Here is a 22860-nt window from a genome sequence, read left to right on the forward strand (position 1 = left end):
CCAAGACTAAGACCAAGATATTTGGGCTCAAGATCTAGAGTTCAAGACCAATACCAAGATATCATTTACTTAGTCATTCATTGCGTTGATATTTTTAGTAAAGATCAAGAAAGTACAAGGCAGTAAATGTCCGAGACCAAGACCAATACTCCAGGCTTTCACGACCAAGACTAAGACTCTAAGCTTCAAGAACAAGACCAAGATAGTTAAATATGAGTCTCGACACGTCTCGAGACCAAGACTTAAGCCTTGAGACCTCTGCATATTATATTTACAAAAATGCCCTTCCTACAGCAAAAGCTGAAGAAAAAAAATCATAAATTGATAGCAAAATTAACCATACTGTAATGATTATAGTATTCCCTCTGATTTTTTGTTTCTTTATCATTATTTTAAACATATAATTCATGGTGGCCAGCAGTCCTTGAAAACCTGGAAACGTCCTGAAATTTGATAGTTTCTGGAAAAGTCCTAGAAAAACCTTTAAGCAATAAATCTTGGAAATCCTGGAACTTTTTTCTGAAATATTTCAATATTTTTTATCATGTTTTTTATCTTTTACAGAGTTATTATTAATTTTGCATAGATTTATACTGCATTTGATAATGATGTTTTTTCTGTAATGTAAAAAAAAAAATTTCTTTAATGTTACTGTCAGTATTATTAACATATGCTGATTATTTAGTTATTTTTTATTTGGATATTTTTTTTAATCTATATACAGTAAAATTGCCTAAGTTCAGTCATCATGTAACTTCAGTCATTTAAGAAAAAAGCATGCAAAACTCAAACTTTACAAACTTCTTTTTCTCTAATAATATTTGTTATTACTTTGTAAATATGAACCTATATAAAAAAAATTGTTTATTTGCAACCTGCTGAAATAATTCTTTATCAAAACAATAATTCGAAAAAAGGCATACTATTAAAATCTAAAATAAGCAAAGTTATAAATAAATGATCAAATTTAATCTTATTATTATCAAGAATCACCAAATAAGTTATATGACAAAAAAAAATTAATAATTTTTGTATATTAAGTACCTTTTTTTTGAAAATTTGTGAAATTTTAATATACTCTAATTTCGGTCATTCATGGATAAAAAACAAAGGAGACAATTGTTTCTCCGCGCAACGGCCTTGTTCGTCAAGATTCGTGTTTCGGAGTTAAAGAGTTGAGAGAGGGTTATAACCACTATTAAGTAGCCTCCTCATCTGTAGTGACCTTCTCGGCCTTGGGGAGGTGAATAACAAAAACAAAAAAAAAATAAAACAAAAAAATTGGCAGGAATGTTGTGAAGTGTTGATATGTGGACAGTGTGGTTTTGTGAATATGAACTAGTGTTGCAAATTTTATTTTACCTGTAAATTTACAAGTAAATTTTGACATTTTTATAATGGATACTCACCATATTGTTTTATTTGAATAAAGAATTTGTTTATAATTTCAAAATTAACCTGTTTTAGAATATTATTTATGGTATATTTTGATTTCAAAAATTACTGGTAAATTTATATCACTGATATGAACTAATTACAAGACAATAATATATATTGCAATGCACTGAAATAGTTCTTTTGCGAGTATCTATGTCATCTATGGATTTACTTGAGAAAGAACGGATGGCTTGTGGTTTAAAGACTGTGGACAAAGGCATGAGTAAAAGGAAAGCAGCTATAACATTTGGTTTCAAAAGATCAAGTTTCATTGACAGAATTAAAGGCAAGCATACTAAAAAAAATGGTAAACCAACTAAGTTGAGTGACAATATTCTGGACGTTATAGTAAAAATTTTAATATTTATGAGTGGTATTGGATTTAGTTTCACTAGACTTGAAATACTGTGTGTTGTTAAAAACTAATTGGTTAATTCAGATTAAATGTGTTTTCATGGCGGCGAAGTTACCCTTGGATGGTATTGATTAGGCATCATTATGATAAGCTATCGCTCAGAACTTCAAATAATATGCCATTAAATGTTGACTCAGCCAGACACTATTGATCGATAGTATTTATTAAAATTATATATTTTATATATAATTATATATTAAATTTTATATATTTTTATAAAATATATAAATTTATATATATATTTTATAAAAAATTGTTTTTTTAAATAAAAAAAAAAGGCGCAACTTTTAAAAAGTAAAATTCAATTTATTTGCAATGTTTACCAATTGTCTCTTTTTTATAAACTGCTCAACTTATAGCATTTTAATAACCTACTTTATGACTTTTTAAAATTATTTAATCAAGGTATGCACAAGTTGCTGATATGTACACTATACATGGGTTCGTAACTAAGCCGTTCTGCATTTTTAATTGAGAAGAATCTGGTCTTCAATGTAACAAAGAATTTTACCCCATTTTACAAACTACTAGTTAATTATTTTACTCTGCATTTTACATACTACTAATTAATTATTTGAATTTTTAGATAGATATCCATATGGCTTGTAACTCAAAATGGGCTAAACTGTGCTACCTAAGGCGATGCAATCTTGTTGGATAGAAGTACTTGCTTTTACTGGATGGTTTGAAAAGACGTTTGTTGTACATTGCTGCAAGCTTAAAGGTTTCTCAGTCATTTTTCTAGGCGCCCATGCCTCACATTTAACGCTGGAGCTAATTCAATTAGAAAGATGAGAGTATTATTATTTTTAAGCTATTGACTCATACATCTTGTGTGCTATAGCCACTTGATGTAGGCATATTCAGGACAGTGAAAAGTAAATAGTGTGGAATCCTGAACAATCATTTCATTCAAAACAGTTTCAATAATTTTACAAAATCTAGCTACCCGAAGCTTCTTTAGCAACAATGTGCATTCTGGCTTCTAAGCAACAGATATTTTTCTGTTGTGTCGTGATAAAATAACAAGTTATTGTGCAAAATATTCAAACCTTACCAACACTGCCTATACCAGTCACGACAATTCCAGAAATTCTTTCAAGTATACAAAAGTATAGAACTTCAAGTACACAAACTCCTCTGAGCTTATCAAAACAAATACCTTTAACATGCTACACAACTGCTTGTGAGCATTTAAATGCTCAAATGCTTTACATACTGGCATGCCCAAAACTTCCGTATCAGAATTAGCTGAATGTTCCTAATAATAACATGCGTTTCTCAAAATGTTACATTTTGACTTCTGAAGAAGCTTTGATAAAATTGACAAACAAGCTAAATAATGGCACAAAATAAAAAGAACAAAATATAAGCTAGAAAGGTTGTGCATGAAAAAATAAAACAGGAGGCTAATTTAATTAGGATTTAAAAACGTTTGGCAAAGCTGAATTGTTTAACAAACCTACTTTAAAAAACATGAAACAACAACTAGTTGAGGTAATCAAAATTCTGACTATATCAGAATCTAAAGTGACTTCCATATATCAATCTGATGACTGTCAATCTGATGGTTCTTTAAATTAAAAAAAATGTCAAGCTTGAGACATTTTTTTTATATATAAAATTACAGCTCAACAACAATTATGAATGCGCGTTACTAATCCTGTGATAATTAGTTGTGTGGATTTTGCTGTTCTACTTTGCTTGATAATATTTGCCAATTGGCAATAAACACATAAATCATATTTAAAGCAAAGCAGTATTTTTTTGTCAATTGAAAAAACCTTTTTAACTTTATTGAAAAATATTTTTTTAATTTTATTAACTAGTTGCATAACAAAAGTGATTAAGGCCATTAAGCCAGGATGATGCTCTTTTAGGTTTCTGGTATTACCTGATATTATTTCATCATTTTACTATAAAATAACATTTACAAATTTGTTTTCATTACTTGAGACGTTAAGTTTGTGATGTATTATTATGATTTATACAGATATTATCAACTTAAGAGATGGTATTAAAAGTTTGGTTAAAGTATGTGTTCTGATTTGAAATTAAAAATTGAGAACTAGTTTTATTTTTCATTTATGCGTGATTATTTAATGTTCAAAGCTTAAGTGACCAAACTTAGGCGATTTTACAGTATTTTTTTATTTTTCTGATAGAGAAAAAGTATCTATATCCTTAAAAAACCCAAAATTTTCCTTTTAAAGTCCTGGAAATATCCTGAAATTTTAAATTCGCTATTAGCTGGTCACTCTGTAATTAGCTTTAAAAGAAACACAATAAAACAAGATTATTTTTTTTAAACAAATGAACTTTTCTGCAAAGAAATTTACATCTATTCAAATTCATTCTGTTTTTTTAATACTCATTTAGTAGTGAATTGAAAAAACCTCAATTTAAAAAACGAATCATATTTTTAAACATGTCTTGCTTAGGTTCAAATAAATGGAAAGTAATTTGTTTGGTTGTGTTATGACTTTGGTTTAGTTGCTAGAAAATTAGCTAAAAAACCTTTATTAACTCCAGCACAGTTGCAAGCTTGGATTAAATTTTGTAAGAGTTTAAAAGACAAGACACCAGAATGGTGGGAATGAGTAATGTTTACAGGCAAGAATACGTTTCAACAAATTAGAAGCACGGGCTATAATTATGTTAGAAGACCTGTTGGAGAACGCCTGAATGCGAAGTATACCATAAAAGCAGTCAAACATTTTCCTTCAGTTATGGTATAGAGTGCTATCACAGTACAAGGTTGGTGTGATATGGACATCTTTAAAAAAAGCGAAAAAGTCAATGCACAAAAGTATCTATATAGGTTATGAAAGATAAAGTGAAACTGCATATGGAAATTACAAAAACCAGCATATTTTAGCAAGAATCAGTTTCATTTCACATAGCTAAAATAGTTAAGGCATGGTTTTCTGATAATGGAATGTTATGAAGCAGAAAGTTGCATCACATCAACCAAAATCTGAAGAACATCTTCAAAAAGTTCTAAAAGAAGTTTGAATTAATGAAATTGCACCAGAATTTTGTAAAATAGTGCATAGTATGCCAAGAAGAATACAAGCATTTCTTGATTATAAAGGACATCTGACAAAATATTGAAATATAACATTTGAGTAATTTAAGCCGTATTTTTGCTATAGTTTGGTGCTATAACTTATTATATTGAATATTAACAATTAACGATTATTTTTAACAATTTTTTTCATTTATTTTACATTTTGTATTGCGTTTATTCAATAAACAGTTTACAATGCAAAATTTTAGTTAAATTTTCTGACCGGCTTTAATTTTTTGGCCACTACTATATATATATATATATATATATATATATATATATATATATATATATATATATATATATACAGTATCGGACAAAACATGGTGGACAAACTCAAATTTAGAACAAAAGTTGATCAAAAACTAAAAAAAACTAGTAAAACAATTGAACATATTATTTTTTATGTAGTTTATTATTTTGTTAACAAAACTTAAAAGTTTTGAATCATACTAAAAATCACTAAAAAAGTTTTAAAACACATTTTCCCTAACAAACTACATTTTTCTTTGGACAAAACAAGGTGGACATTCAAAAAATCGACTGAAAATTCAAAAAAATTCAAAAATTAACTTATTATTTTTCAAAAAACTTCAAAAGTTAACTTAATATTTGGTAGGACCTCCTTTACTTTTAATTACTTCTTTCATTCTTCGGGGCATAGAAGCAATTAATGAGTCAACAATTCTCATATCAATCTCTCGCCAGGCCTTCTCGATTTGTTCAAATAATTCCTCACTGGTCTTCACATTTGCACGCTCAATCTTATTGTCAATTATTTCCCACAAATTTTCTATGGGATTCAAGTCAGGGCTTTGTGCAGGCCACTCCATTATGGTGATGTTCTTGTCCTTGAACCATTGTTTTACAACTTTTGACGTATGTTTGGGATCATTATCCTGTTGAAAAATCCATTTTAGGGGCATCTCCCATTCAGCATGTGGTAACATAACATCTTCCATTATATCTTTGTAAACAAAGCGGTCCATAATTCCATTAATTTTGTGAATAGGACCAGTTCCTAGTGCTGAGAAACAACCCCAAACTATAGCAGACGTTCCATGCTTAACACTCTTCTTGGTATATTTAGTATTGAATCTGGTGTTCTTTGGTCTCCAGACTCGCTTCTTGCCATCGCTTCCAAAAAGGTTATATTTTGATTCATCACTAAAAAGTATGTTTTTCCACTGGTCTACAGTCCAATTTTGGTGTGCTTTGGCAAACGCAAGTCTTAGCTTTCTATTTTTAAAGGAAGTTAGCGGTTTCTTGGCAGGCATTCGAGAAAACAATTTTGCTTCGTTAGCTCTTCGTCGCACAGTGCGATTAGAGATTTGTAGTTCAAGTTTTTTGGTTAATTTTGTGGATGACAAAAATGGATCTTTTTTAAGCTCCTTAACAATTATTCGATCTAGTCTTTGTGTTGTTTTTTTTGGACGCCCGCCCCGATGGTTTGTTTTATAGCAGTCACGAGATCCAAATGATTTGACAGTTTTGCTTACAGTCGATTTAGCTATATTATATTTTCTACAAATTTCAGCTTGACGTTTTCTGCTTTTAAAATCATTAATATTATTTTCACGTAAAACACTTCCTAATTTGTCGTAAGCCATTTTAAGTTGCAATTTACTCCATATATCACGAGTTAAATCTATTTTTAGTTTAATTGAAAAAATAATTGGCCAGACGTTCCAAAATCTATTTTATTATTTTAGAGTAATGTTAGGATAAAAGTGAAAACAAAAGAATGCGGTAAATTGAATAAAGACAATGAAATCTTATAAAAAAAGCTTCGTTTTGATTTGTCCACCTTGTTTTGTCCAAGGAAAAATGTAGTTTGTTGAAAAAAATGTGTTATAAATTTTTTTTGTGATTTTTAGTATGATTCAAACGTTTTAAATTATGTTAAGAACATAATAAACTATTTAAAAATTAATATGTACAATTGTTTTACTAGTTCTTTTTAGTTTTTGATTAACTTTTGTTCTAAATTTGAGTTTGTCCACCATGTTTTGTCCGATACTGTACATGTTTTTATTAATATGTATTTAAATTTCAGGTTTTCTAGCTGGGCCTGATTGCCAGGATCCTATTGGTAAATATTTCATATATATCATTATTTTTCAATTCTTATAAAAAGTTTTTGAAAACAATCTAGTTCTTTTTTTTTAGGTTTAATGCAGCCTTTGCCAAATCTTTTGAATTTTGAAATTAAAGATTTGTATGATATTAAAATTGGAGTGGATTGGACATATTTTAATGTATGCATAGTTTTAATGTATGCGTAATTTTAATGGTGCTCTTCTGATTTTTTTTTTTATATCTTTTTATGTTCATCTTTTTACATTAATAAATTTTAATTCTTCTTCAATTTATATTATTAAATTTCAAAGGTCTCTTAAATATGTAATTAGGAATTTTTTTAAATCTATTTTAGCATTGCAATCCTGAAATTGCAACACATTGCAAGCAAGGTAAATTTTGAGGCCTTGGCTGAATCCAAAAGAATATATTTAGTTTATATTAGTGATTAAGTATTATTAGTTTTTTTTTAGTTTCTTGCAAAATTGATGTTATACTATAATTAACATGTAGATATACATATATTGATCAAGTGAATCATATGACAAATGATGATAAAATTTCAAAAAATTTTGGTTTTTGTGTAATATCTCAGTTTATTTTAAGCAATTATACAATTATTGATTGTTGAACAAATAGCATTTGTTCCATACTCAAACAACAAAAATTTATAATATCCCATAAAATATTGAAAAAACGCTTACTGGAAGCTATTGTTGCTGACAGACTGATAAGTTGTTACTGGTGTTGACAGACAGGTAAGTTGTTACTGGTGCTGACAGACAGATAGGTTGTTACTGTTGGCTAAGTTGTTAGTTGTTAAATTTGATTATTGCTAATTATTAACTCCTTTTTTTTTAATTTTTGTGATAAAGTGTTGTTGTTTTTTATCAAAAAATTTTGATTTGTTTCTTTAATAAAATCACCACACCTTGTAAATATTGGATGTTAATACTTTTGGAGAGCACCAAAAAAACCCTTTTGGGGTCTTGTTATACACACATAGGTGACTTACCTGGCAAATTTTCAAAATCTTTTACCGACGTCTAAGGGAGAAAAAGCAATTTGAAGTTTTTAGTCAAAATATTCCAAAAAGAACCAAAAATTGTCAAAAATCATTTTTGTTTATTGGCATTAATTTTCTTCATAAGTAAAATGTTCTTGTACAATGATACCAAAATATTACAAAACACAATTAATTAGAATAGTTTTACTTTTATCTTACAGTAATTTCATCGAAATATTTTTTTACCCATATTATTATGAATAAGATGACTAGCACAAATAATGTGATTTTTAATTCGTAAAAATTTAGTTTAAAATATTTTGAAATTTCCTAAAATGGGGATAACCTCACATTTAAAAATAATCCCCTCTACCACCCAAAAAACAATACCTGAAAATTAGGGTTGGTAACTTATTTATGGTGGAACTAAATTTAGTTACTGCTAATTTTTTTGTACTTTGCTTAGTGTCTGGAAAAATTTAGTTCCTGTTTAGTTTCTTTTTGTAATTTTGTTATTTTAATTGCTCTTAATCAGTATTTGAGTGTAAAAACAAGGAATTTGACCTCTTAAATTAAATTTCACCATTTTTTATAAAATATATTTTAATGTGGAAATTATTGGCTAAAAGTGCTAAAAGTAAATGTATTTGTCAATTGAATAAAATTATAAGAAATGTCTAGCTGAACTTTATAAAATATTTAGTAATTTAGTTCTCGAAAAATTATTTTTTGATTCCAAAGAATATAAAAAGTAGAAAGTAAACAACTCTGAGGAAAATATAAATATCAAGTTTTTTGGTTTACAGTGGTGAAAAACGTTTTTGTTACAAATCAAAATGCCAAACAAAGCCAGAACTCATAAAGATTGCAGAAAAACTGTTTGCTTTTTGTGCATGAGAAAATGTGATAGAGAATTAACTGACTTTATGATTGCACGAGTGCTGAAACTTGTAAAAAGTGATTTGAAATTTGAGGATGAAAGAATTCCAAGAGGAATTTGCAACACTTGTCGTATTCTTCTGCAAAAAAGAGACAATGGTGATTTGAACAGTCCACTACCACCACTTTACAGTTTTGACTCCAATTGTTATAAAGCCTCTTACAAGAACAGCAAATAGGTGTGAATGCCTTATTTGCCAAATCAGTAGGCTCAATTTAAATCAACAGCATCCAATCTTCGTTCAATCCTCATCTAAGCAACAAACTAAGGAACAAACTATTGCAACACTAGGGTCATCAAGTGCAAATCAACAACCTCCATCCTCCAGAAAAAAGGTGCACACAATGTTTGTCAGTCATAGCTCGAGGTCATAGACATTTTTGCACACCTGGAACAAGACACAGAAATTTACTGTCATTAATGCAAGATGACATTAAAGGGGCATAGCAAATTGCAGTATCTGTCATTGCCAACAAAGAAGCTTCTCCTCATGGAACAGTTAGACTCAGTCAAGGAACTGGTAGAAAATTGTTTCCAGTTACACCAGGTAACATTTGAATAAATAAGTTCATCTCTAAGACACATTATTTTGACCCCTTGCATATTAAATTTGCTGCTGTATACTATAATATATTATACATATGCACTAAAACTTCTTGAAATGACAATATGCAAAATGGTAATGTTAATAGCATACATTTCAAATTGGTCTACTGGAAACTGTCATGTACACATTTAGATTTGAGGCATTTTTTTCTTTACATATCAAAAATATGCAGTGATTTGTATTATATGTTTCCTCTGGTTTTTAGTATTTTTTGTCTGCTATGCAAGGTAAACATATTAAAAAATAATACCGTTCAAATTAATTTTGCATTGCTGTTTTTTATTTATACCACATTACTCACTTTTATTTATACCACCATTACAGAGTTGTGCTGTTTACTTTGCTCACAAAGTAAACAGCACAACTCTTACAACACAAAGTTTAGTGAATGTTCGACTAAACATTGGACTTTCCAATCCAGGAATGAGACTTCTAACATCAACGCTAAACAAATCCACTGGGATTCGTCTAGTTGAGCCATATTTTGAGCAAAAATTTGCTGTTGCTGGACAAACTCTTGCAGATTTCTTCACCTTGTCAGAGTCAAATTTTACCATGGAAAAGAGAAAAGAAAAAACAGCAAAAATTTGCTGTTGCTGGACAAACTCTTGCAGATTTCTTCACCTTGTCAGAGTCAAATTTTACCATGGAAAAGGGAAAAGAAGAAAAACGATCAATGGTTCACTGCAATAATCTGCAAGACCTAACAAATCATGTTTTGCATTCAAGATATTACTCCCCTCAGCATTTAGTCAAGCTGGGAATAGATGGTGGTGGTTCATTTCTGAAAATTAGTCTTGGCATTATAAGCACAGAAGAAGTTGATGAGTCAAAAAGTCCTCAACAAAAAGTTCATGCCTACTCACAAACTCAATTGCTTGTGATACAGGTGTGAAGTGTCAACTCATTGTTGCAATTATGGAAGATGTGCCTGAAACATATGCGACTGTCAAGGTGATGATGGATCAAATCTATATTGAAGATGTCTCTTTTTTCATCTCTTGCGATCTCAAAATTGCTAACATCTTATGTGGAATTCAGTCTCATTCAAGTAAACACCCCTGCTGTTGGTGTAACATTGATTCAGACAACCTCTCAGAATAGAGAGTTTCCAGAAGTTTTGGTTCAATACAAGAGAGCTACTGAGCATTTGTGTCTGCTGGCTCCAAATTCAAAATGGCTAAAGATTTTGACACAATTCCTGACACAAATTCATCCTCCTTTGATCAACATGGAGGACTCGAGACTTATTTTGGACATCATTCCACCAATGGAACTACATTTGCTACTAGGAATTGTCAATCATCTTTTTAAAAATCTTTCAGAACTTTGGCCAGGAGCAAAACTATGGCCTGCTTTGTTGCACATTCAACTTCAGCCATACCATGGGGGACAACTTGCTGGAAATGAGTGTCAAAAACTTTTGCAAAGTGTTGGCATTCTTCAAAGACTGGCTGAAAAGGCTTGTGCTTATGAAGCTCAGGGTTTCATTAAAACATTTCGAATTTTTAGAGATGTTGTTTTTTCCTGCTTTGGAAAGTCTCTTGAGGTTGACTTCAAAGAAAAAATTGAAAAGTTCAAAGATTCTTTTCTGTCTCTGCCAGTTACAGAGACTCCAAAGGCACACACAGTTTTTTATCACATTTCAGAGTTCATTGATTGACATGGGTCTGCACTTGGATTGTTCAGTGAACAAGCAACTGAAGCAATGGATTCAAAGTTTAAGACTCACTGGCAAAGATTCAAGTGAAGCCCTTCACATCCTGAGTATGGAACCCAGCTTCTACACTGTGTTGTGGAATTTAAAAGCAAACATGCTTAAAAGTTAGAAGAAATATTTTCAGAAAAATGTTTAAAAGAATTTTCAGAGAATTTTGTTTCCAAGTGTTAAAAACATTGAATTCTTAACTCTGATTTTTGGTGCTCTCCAAAAGTATTAACATCCAATATTTACAGGGTGTGTCACTTAACAGTTTGTAATTATTGATGCTTGTATGATACACAAAAAATGTTGAAATACAAAAAGTGGAAAAATACTACTGACAGTGCATTTTTTTAATCTCAACAGTTTTGATTACTTCAAGACATGAATTTATTTCCAGCTGTCGATTATTTGGTAAATACATGTAACGCAAAGTTAGTGGAGATTTCCATACCAGAGCTTTATGTATGTTTTTTTTTTTATTTGATTTTATATCATTTATATGGTTTATACTTTTCATGTAAGCCTTTGCATTTCCTATGTACACATTTTATTGTCTTCATTTTTTTTAATTTTGTTTAAAAGAAAATATTCATGTACATTTTGCAGCAATAGAAATATTTTATTTTATTCAAAGGAAGCCGTTCGAGCACACTGTATATCTATTTTAACTGAAATGGCAACCAATTGTAAAGAGATATACAACAAATATCATGATAAACTTGTAAGTTATGAAACATATTAATTTGTCACATTGTTGTCAAAAATTAATAGAAAATACAAAAAAAAATGTTTCCTATTAGAACACAGATTCAGAAATAAATTTACAAATTGGTGGATCATTTACTGCAATTGAGTATTATGAGGTAAACTTAAAAATTTGTAATGATTTAAATAACTAAAACTTGTATTCTAAAACTTGTATTCACCAAAACTGTTTAAATATAACCCAACAAAACAAGGCCGCTGCGCAGAGAAACAGAAAAGGCCACTGCGCGGAGAAACAACTTTATAATACTTTATAACTTCTTATTGTAAAATTGTAAGACTCCTAATAAAAAACAGGGCAGGCCTTATTAATTTTTTTCTTTATTAAGTTTCTGTTAAGTTCTTGTCTGAGGTTCAAAGCTCATTTGGACCTTCTTCCAACTTGTTAACTTCAAAGAAAATAAAAGTTTTTTTTCTTTTAAAAAAAAAATGTTAAATGTGTGTCAAATGTGTGTCAAATGTGTTAAATGTCTGTTAAATGTGTGTCAAATGCTGTGACTAATTACATAAAACATTAATAACATAAGTATTCTTTATCAAATGTGTCAAATGTCGAATCACATTTGACATCTTTATCAGATGTCAAATGTGCAACAAATGTCTCATGGTATTTTGGTGTTTTAAGATATTTTAAACTTTTTTAATGATCTCTCGTGTTAATTAAGACCTCAACCTTCCCCCATTACACACACGCTCAGCCATTTATTAGGCAGATGAAAAGAGTAATTTTAGTTTATATATATATATGTGTGTGTGTGTGTGTGTGTGTGTGTGTGTGTGTGTGTGTGTGTGTGTGTGTGTGTGTGTGTGTGTGCATATATTTTATGTGGTATCCATTTATGCAGTAGTGGTGTAGTTGTAGAACACTTTCTTTATAAGCAAGAAGTTTCAAGTTCCATCCCCACCATGTCCCTGGTAGTACCGCGCTTAACTTGTTTCTCTGTGTAGCGGTCTAGTTCGTCATTGTTCATATTTCAGAGTTATAGAGTTGAGAGAGGACAAGTGAAAAATTATTTTAATCCTAATAACCACTAAATACAGTTTTGGAACGATTTTGGTAAAGTGTAATAATTTGTCATTTTTGATAAAGAAAGTTATGTTTCAGAGGTCAAAAGTCAAATATTGTGGAAAATCACTTAAACTAAACTTTTAGCAATATTGTGGAGAATTTATTTTAAACACTCAATAATTGCATTATAAGTAAAAGTATCAAAAGAATGCTAGGTTGGTTGGTGACTAGGTTGGTTTCTTTGATGCTACCAGAATTTTCTTCTCCATTAAAGTTCTAAATATCATTTGTTGCTCCTGTCAGTTCCATATTTAAAATGATTGACTTAAAATTGCCACAACAAACATTGACTCCTTTAGGAAGTGTAAACAGTAAGTGTAACAGTAGTTTTGTTTTCTTCTATCATACTTTAAAAGATATTCAAATAGATTGCATATTGCAAATACTTTGTTTATAAGTGATTTATTTTTTCAGTTTTTGCAAAGATTAACTCTAATTTGATACAGAAAACCATTAGAAATAGAAAGTAAATTTAGTTCAACCAAAATATCAGCATTGATAAAATTTTTGAAAAAAATCTTTAAAAAAATGACTTTAAAATTTAACTTTTTTCTAGGTTGTATTCTAACTTTTTCATGTTTAAAGCTGGTGTTTTGTTTTGGTTTAAAAAAATTTTTACTATAGAGTAGGGTGAAATAATGTTTTAAATCAAAAGAAACAAAACAGTTTAATAATTTTACAAACTTAATCCAGTTAACAGTATAGTAAAGATATTATTATAATAAAATTTACTATTATGATTTGTGAAAAAACAGTACCGATGGTTCAGCATACAGATTCTTATTAGAATAATTGCAGTTTTTCCAATTATTTATTTCCAATAAATGTGGTTGTTTGTTCTTTTTTTAGGCTCAGAAACAACGTACACGTTGCATGAATATTCTTCAGCGTCTATTTTCTTCTGTTGATTGTATTGTTAATCCAAGTAAGCAGTTATTTCATTTTACCTAAGTTAAATTATTTTTAAAGTTTGTTTTCTTTATTTTTCTTTTTTTCAAGCTTTTGGTGACTTCATGCCAAAACTAAATGAAGATATGCTTAAGTACGGATACACAAATTTAGTGCATTTATCAAACGTAACTAGGTATGTTGTATTTAATTTCTTAGTTTGTTAGTTATTTTAATAAATTAAGGCAAAAATTTAGGTATTTACAGTCAATTAAGGGAAAAATTTGGGGATTTAGGGAAAAAAGCCTTATAAATTTACCAGTTTAATTACATCAATTTGCTAATTAACAAAAAGAAGACTTATTTATATAGTTAGAAATGTTTCAAAAAAAGTAAAAAAAAACTTTTTTCTTTTTTTTTTAAGATTTTTAACTATATTGTTAAAAAATTTTATGCTATATTGGATACCTGAAGGGTACTTCAGATACATGAAGTGTACTTCAGATACATGAAGTGTACTTCAGATACATGAAGGGTACTTCAGATACATGAAGGGTACTTCAGATACATGAAGGGTACTTCAGATCATGAATGGATATTTGGATATTATTAGGGTAAATTTTTTTTTTGATTACTCATTAACATATTGAAATCTTTATAAATCATATCTAAAAAAAAATTTTTTTTTTGATTACTCATTAACAATTTGAAATCTTTATAAAAATTCTAAAAAAAAAGTGGATCAGGGGGAAAACCACTAGACCTTGTATATAATAGGTCATTTTTCAACTTTTTACATTAAATGGTTAGACCATATGAATTTTAAATGTGTAAATCCTTAAATAAAAATAACCCAAAAATATATATATTTAAGTTTTTAAATTTTGACCTCAAAAACCGTGGTTTTGGGTAAAAAATGCAATATATGCTGTTTGCCACAACTTTTGACCAGTTATTCTAATTGTCTCAAAAACATTTTCAATTGAATCCTCAATCCCAAATATCCCTAATTAGACACCTAGAAAGAAATTTTAGCTAAAATATGTAGAACTTTAAAAGTTTATAATGATCGTTATTTTTGCTAAATTTTGCTGTAATATATGGCATAACTATATTACATTACTGTAATTTAAAAAAACAATTTCAAAAAGTTCCTCAACCACCAACCCAAATATAGCTAATTAAAAACATAAAAAATCATAAATACAACCAATTAAAAACATGAAAAATCATAAATACAACCAATTAAAAATATGAAAAATCATAAATACAACCAATTAAAAATATGAAAAATAAATTGTCATTTATAGGTTGCTGCATTTACCATTTGATTATTTATAAGTCATTTGCATAAATTTACTTAATTATCCTAATTACACAACAAAATTAGAACTTATTGCTTAAAAAAGCTTGCGCAACTTCTCTTAAGAGTCTGAAACACCGTGAAGTTATTGGTAAGCCTTTGTTACCTTTATAAAGCCATCCTGTCTTTTTTGTAAATCTGCTAGAAGTTCTTCTAACTTCCTTCACAATTCTTTATATGGATTATCTTTGGATAAGATATTCTAAAACCTCCATCTTGACTTCCAAGTACTTCCTAAGTTCTTTTTTGTTAATCTTGCATGTGAGCAAAGGTTCATAAATATCAGTATTCCAATTAATCAGTTCCATAATAGTTTTCTTGATCTAACAGCTGTACTTCCTAAATAACTTTAAAAAATCAAATTTAAGAAGAGTTTTAGTTCATACTGTGAATACCAGATTCTGCAAAGTCTACTTGTCAAATTTAACCAGCCAGCATGATTATGGGGACCTTGAATTTTGAATTTCCTTGAACTTAAATTTCTTTTAAATCGTCTGGCATTGTTTTATTTTTAATAGCTTATGTTATTTGATATATATAACTTTGATCACTAGATAAATTTTTTAAAGTATTTGACTAAAATATCTAGTATTTTAATTTTAACATCTATATCTTGACCTATATTGGTAGAAATTTTGAGATCATTGGCAATAGGGACAAGTTTCCTAATATTGCCAGAATACTTGTTGTTTGAAATTGTTTTCCATCAATAACTGACAATAAGTGCCTCAAAGGTAGCTTAAAGGTAGCTTATTTGTGTGCAAGACACAAACTATTCAAATAAGTTTAGTTTGAAGGTTTTTTTTCTAAAAAATCCTTCGCAGCCTAAAAAATAGTTTATATATACAGATTACATAGCTGAATTATGTTGTTCACTCTAGCAGAGCACATAGTTTTACTATGTTCTACCCCACCAGAGCACATAACTCTACATATTTCTACCTCACATAGTTCTACCCCACCAGAACACATAACTCTGCTATGTGATCTGCTGGGATAATAAACTCAGATCTGTTTTTTTTGTCATTTGCAAAATAGTCCAGATATAAACCATCTGACTCGGCACAAACCAAATAATGTACAAGTCTGTGGTGAAATTTTCCATCTCTCATCAAAGAAAATTTTGTTTTATCCTTTCTCTTACCAAATATTATACATTAAACTCCATCTTTTGTTACAATATCATCATTTTCAGATTTTAATTGTTTTATCACCTTTAATTTAGAGCATTCAATTTTTTTATAATCTGTCCCTATTTCACTGTCAGTCACATCCTTTTTAAAAAAAGCCACCCTCTTGAGTTGCTTTCAATTTTAGTGTTAAAATAGCAGCAGTTGTTCTGTTTGACACCCAATATCTTATTGATGTCATTGCAACTTTTTTTATAATTTTTTTAGAAATTTGTCTGTTTTTGTAGTCTATTTTTGTATTTGTGACTTCTTTTTTTCCAGTTTCCTTCTTTTTATTATTTTTTCCTTGTCTGTTAGTTTCTTTAAAATCTTAAGCACCCATTTCCAAACATTTTTGTTTCAATTTTTTTTTTTTTTTTTTTGAGATTTTATAAAGTAAAGTTCTATTATTATTATATGAGCTTTTAAAACACAAGTATTATAACTTGCCTCTTCACAAGAAACAACATCTCACTTATTCTTATTTACACTTACACTTAGCTTTATTTCATACTTTAATTACCTTATTTATGTCTACTTTGTCCACCCTAATGGGAACACTAGGATTCATTTTCAACCAATGTGTTTTCACTTTAAAGAGAACTTTTTTGTTTGCATCTTTTAATTTTGCTTTACAGTTTTCATCTTTTTGTAAAGTAGATTGTATTTTAGAACATCTTTTAATATATGTAACTCAGAATCTAAAAACTCACTTGGGAAATCATCATAGCACTTTTTGCTGTTTTGAACCAAAAAATCTTTTGCTATTTTTTTTTCTAGCATTAACGGGTGATGCGTAAGTTATCGGACAAAATAAAAACGTCAATATTTTGCTCTGACGCCTTTCATATGCGACTGTAAAAAGTTTAAATCAATTTCTTGTAGTTTTAGTTTAATGCGATCAATCAAAACTTGCTCTGTTGAAGCTTGCCAATCTCCCTCGTAAGCCTTCTGTGCCAAATGTCCCCAAAAATTTTCAATTTGTCGTGCTTGAGGCACATTCGGGGGATTGGATTCTTTATCAACATAATAGACATATTGGTCCATCCAATTTAGAGAATCTTTAGAATAATGAGAACTTGCTAAATCTGGCCAAAATAAATAGTTAAAGTCTCCATGATACTTGTGAATAAATGGAAGAAGTCGTTTTTCTAAACATTCATTAATATAGATTGATGAATTGATCGCTACAGCCTTGGAAGTGCGAAACAATGGCTCGGACATACCATGGTCAAATATGGCTATCCATATTAATAATTTTTTTGGAAATTTCTGTTTTCCTATAAAACGAACACTTTCTGGGCATGTCTTTTTGTTGTTTGTGTAGTATCCAGAATTTCCAGGCATGTTGTCCCCTGCAAAACAAAAGTATTTTTCGTCATCGATGACTAGAAGCGATTTTGTGTTATAGAGTTGGTTAACTAGTTTCCTGCTTCTTTTCTTTGCCTTTATTTGTTGTTCTATAGTGTATTTTGGAGTCTTTTCACGTTTTCTATATTTAATATTCATTTTTTTTAACTGATGACCAATTGTCGATTGATTTACACCGAATTTAATACCTATTTTTCTCTGACTGACCCCTTTTCGATTGTTGACAAGTCTCGTTAATTCGGCTTTCTCTTCTCTAGTCCAGGATGTCGAACGACCAGAGTGCTTTCTATCAGAAAACGATTGAACAGTTTCAAGTCTTTTTAGGTTATCATATATTGTACTTCTAGCAAATCCTTCCTTTTCAAAATGATTTACGATTTTATTTTTTTTTATATTAGGTTTATTAACAAAAAACATTTTTAGTCGCTTTCGAAAAGATTCTCGTTCAGCTGCATTTAACCTCATTTTAAATAATTGTGTTTCAAATAATAAAGTTTATGTTTTATAGAACGTTTATGCCTACGCATAAAATCACAAAAACTAATTATTATGCTCAAATAATGAAATTAGGATTTGTCCGATAACTTCCGCATCACCCGTTAGTATGCTTATTTAAGAATGCATTAGATTTGTCTATTTTAAAAATTTTTTTTAAAAGTAAACGCATCTTTTGAATGTGGTGGTGGTGTAGTGGTAGAGTGCTCACTTCGTAAGGTAGAGTGCTCACTTCGAAGTTTTGATTTCAATCTTGTTGTTCATCTTGTTAATTGTTAATTGTTAAGACCTTTGTAAAAAAATCAAAGATTGTAAAGACCTTTTTTTTTTTGACACGTTTTCTCTTTTTTCTTATTTTTTAAATAATCCTTTCTTATTTCTGTACACAATGTAGCTCTAGTATGTGCTAAGTTGTTATTCATTCTCAAAAAAAATTTTTGCTGACCTCTTTATGAATCCATAAATCTATTGTTATTTGTGAGGCTGTTTTTGAATAACTGCTGGATTTGAACATCCTGGATAAGTTTTGTGTAGACTTGTAGTCTTAATTTTTTTAGCATTTTAACACATGAACTAGCATATGATGGTAGATGAAGGGAGACTTATGGAGTCTTTTTCCAGATACTTATTAGTAATTTTTAGGTGTTAATTAGGGCTTGGCAACCAGTAGACACTGCAGCCAGTTAACCGGTTTTTTGTTTAATTTTTTCAAATCTGAAAACCATTTTTTTTTTCTAATAAAATGAGTCATTATTATACATTACTAAATAGATAAGTAGTTTAAATGTTTCTTGTTTTGAAAAGCTAAGTAACGTGGAAAGCTAACAAGTAACATGAAAAATAAAAATATTGTGAAAATATATAGTTTTAAAAAAAGTACTTTGATATTGCATATAGTTTTATTTACTTCAATACTTTTTTTACCAATTATTAACAGAGGTTTAGGTCTTGAGACGCTTTGAGACTCATATTTAACTGTCTTGGTCATAGTCTTGGTCATAGTCTTGGTCATAGTCTTGGTCATAGTCTTGGTCATAGTCTTGGTCATAGTCTTGGTCATAGTCTTGGTCATAGTCTTGGTCATAGTCTTGGTCTCGGATTTCTACTGCCTTTTACTTTCTTAATTCTTACAAAAATTAAAATCAATTCAATGAATGGAGATTAGTTGTTAATAACAAACCGTAGATCCCCGCAACTTCCCGTTCTCAATCAGAAAATTTAAAAAAAAAATTTAATTTTTTTTTGTAATGTTCAATTAAAATTATTTATATTATTATTTTTTTATTTGTTTATGTATTCATTTTTTGATTAATGTTTAAAAATGAAAGAAATTTAATTTAAAAACAAAAAAAAGTTGATCAAGACTTAGAACCTAAGTCTTTATTCCGGTCTTGTAAAAACTTTCAAAGTTTTGGTCTTGGTCTTGGGTTGATTTTTTGATATATTCGTCTTGGTGTCGTTTTTGAAGCATTCAGTCTTAGTCTTTGCCTTGAGCCCAATTGTCTTGGTCTAAGTCTTGGCCTTTACTATCTTGACTGCATCTCTGATTACTATTACAGGGCCGACGATGTGGGTTTCAAAGTGGCGGGCATAAGCGTCAATTCTTAAAAAAAGTCTTCTATATCTAGAATTTTCTTTAAAAAAAAAGTCCTTTAGAAAAAAAGTGGGGTGGGGCATGTGCCCCTTCTTCAACACCCCACCCCACCCCTCAGGTGTAGTCAGCCATACAAAATATTACAAATTTTGATCCTTCTTTTACTCTCCCTATTTTTAATACTTAATTTTAAAATATTTTCTTTATGGACAGCATTCTAAAGTTCTACTAAAAACGTATGTAAAATGTGTTTGTTAAATCTTTAGCATATTATATAATAAAATGTTTGTATATAGTATTTTAGCATTATTTTAAATCTTCATTATATCTATATATTACAAATAATTGTTTAATTTTTAAGGTTCTGATGATAAGATCCTTACCATCGTCTTTCCAAAACCTAACTTTATATTGTTAGTATGCTGAATTGTTTATTTTTTAAAAAGACTTTTATGTTATTATATACCACAACTATCATTGTAAACTGAAAAGAAAGAAAAATTAAACAACAAAAAAAATATTTTTTGTCAACCAGTTTGTTGTTGTAATTTTGACTTTCGTATTACTTTAAGTATTATAAATAGTAGTATTTTTCTATTACACTTTTTTAAACAGATCACATGCATGATTTTTATTTAAAAGTAGCATATTCAGTTATGAATAGTATTAAGAAGAAAAAAAGGTTATTGAGTTGCCACAAAAAAAGGATTAGAAAAGAAAAAAAGAGACTTGAAAGGAAAAAATGATCCAAGTTCATTATATTCGAACTAAATTAATAATGAATAAAAAAAGGTGTAAATACTACTGTACATTGATAAAAATTAATGTTTAATATTTAATGAAAAAAGTCAAACTTTTTATTTTAAGTATGAAAAACTTTCTTAAGTATGAAAAACTTAATTTTAGTTTACAGATCAAATTCCAGTATATCAATCCTGTAGGTTACATTTGATTTATATGGCAATAATAAAAATTTGTTTTTATAATAAAAAACCGGTGTATAACCAGTTATCTGATTTAACAATTTAAAAAAACCGAAAACCGGTTTCTTGAAATTTTTCAATTTTTGACAAGCTTTTGTGTCAATTACGGTGTAATAAGACATTGTAATAAAAGATGTAAGATGTTTATAGTTGTTGTTTATTGCATCACGAGTGGTCATTATTAGGTAGTCATTATTAGATCATTACCAGGTAATCTTTGTGTTATTAATAGGTCTTATTATCAAGTTGTCATTAAGTGATTAACAGGTAGTATCATTGAGATGGTGTTACCTAATAAATGTGACAAATTACTTACAATAAAATATACAATAAAACTTTGCTACAAGGAAAAATTTAGAGACTGGGAAGATGATTGCTTATATCTTAAAGCTAAAACAAAATTTTAAACAATAATATTTGCAAAGTACTTCTGGTATAACCTTTTTTGTATATATTAATTTTAACACTTTTCTATCTATATGATCAAAGTATTTGCATTAAAGATTAATTGTGGTGTTATATTTGCATTACCTTTCTAATCTCCACTAATATAGGAGAAGCTGGGGTAAAATGAGGCATTGAGGTAAAATGGGGTTTTTCAAATACACCTAATTGTAAATGATTGAATTTGAAGTAATACAATGCAAGACGACACCATCTTAAATTGTTAGAAAGGTTCGAATAGCTAGATTTGTTAGGTAAATTTAAGTTCTCGCATCTCTTTCAACTCATTTATTTAACTAACAACTTAAGAAACTGGTAATTAATAATTAAAATTTTTGAACTAAAGCTTTTATTTTGTCTGAATAATAGCTTATTGTCAATCTATATTTAGTTTAACTATAAAATTAACCCTGTTTCAATTGTAACGCATTTTAATGTGCCACACTACAACGGAGTAAGATGGGGTAGTTTCAATGGGGGGGGGTTCTTCTCTATTTTGCCCTGGCTTTGTAATTTTTTTAAATCATGTAATTATAGGCGTATAATGATTCTAGCTTAATTGTAATTTCATTCAATATCTAAAACAGCACTGATGATCTACTAGCTAGTACAGGGGTGGATCCAGCATTTTTTGGTCTTATATTACATATATTATCTTTGATAGCTAACCTCCAAGCATGAAGCAAACTCCAAACATTTATATATTTATACTTATGTTAAATAAGGATGCTTTGCAAAAAATTACGATAGTTGGAGCCTGGGAACAAACAAACCCTGAAAATTTTTCCAACTTGCTGCCTCAAACGTGAGAGCAACAAGGTGATCAAATATTTTTTGTACTATTCTCAACCAAACTTATATTCATCGATAAATTTAAAGTTTCATAATATAATCACGTAGCAAAGTCTAGACAGGTGCCCAAGTCGAGGCAGTTTTTATACTCTTTATACTTCTTAAAGTCAGCTGTTTGAAACAGTAAGCAACACTAATATATTTTTTTGATTTCATTTTAAAAATACATATATTTGTTTAAGTGTTTAGCGCTTTGCTGATTGAGAGCATTAATGTTAATCAATAGCTGTTTAAAATACTTTTTTTTTAAATAATGCTTAAAATACTTTTTTTCTCTGACCAATTTATAATAATGATTGAATGACTAATTGATAATAATGCCATCTGGTAATAATTTAATGACTACCTGTTAATAATGTAATAACTGTTAACAATATTATAACCAGCTGGTAGTGTAACAATTAGCTGATAGCAAACAACTGTAAACACCTTTTTATATAACACTATACTATGCCTTTATCAACACCTAAATTTTATAAAAAATCAGAAAAATACTTAAGTTTCTTTTCACCATAATCAATCATAATTTTGTTATTTTTCAATTAGATTGTTTGTATTGTACCTTCCCTGTAAAAATAAAGTTTATCGTTGGTTTGTTATTATTTTAC

The 22860-nt window shown here is 29.1% G+C and overlaps 1 protein-coding gene across 1 annotated transcript in view; it reads left to right on the forward strand.

Moving 5' to 3' along the window:
• LOC100214755 (uncharacterized) overlaps positions 1 to 22860 on the forward strand; it is a 68118-nt gene that overhangs the window by 44768 nt on the left and 490 nt on the right. Inside the window, exons 13-20 of the mRNA XM_065792551.1 lie at positions 6979 to 7014; positions 7092 to 7180; positions 7357 to 7393; positions 11657 to 11721; positions 11894 to 11980; positions 12060 to 12122; positions 13943 to 14018; positions 14093 to 14177. Of these exons, the coding sequence (XP_065648623.1) occupies positions 6979 to 7014; positions 7092 to 7180; positions 7357 to 7393; positions 11657 to 11721; positions 11894 to 11980; positions 12060 to 12122; positions 13943 to 14018; positions 14093 to 14177 (538 nt within the window). The remainder of the gene's footprint in view (positions 1 to 6978; positions 7015 to 7091; positions 7181 to 7356; positions 7394 to 11656; positions 11722 to 11893; positions 11981 to 12059; positions 12123 to 13942; positions 14019 to 14092; positions 14178 to 22860) is intronic.

The sequence above is a fragment of the Hydra vulgaris genome, chromosome 03 (genome assembly GCF_038396675.1).
Source record: "Hydra vulgaris chromosome 03, alternate assembly HydraT2T_AEP".
Classification (NCBI taxonomy): domain Eukaryota; kingdom Metazoa; phylum Cnidaria; class Hydrozoa; order Anthoathecata; family Hydridae; genus Hydra; species Hydra vulgaris.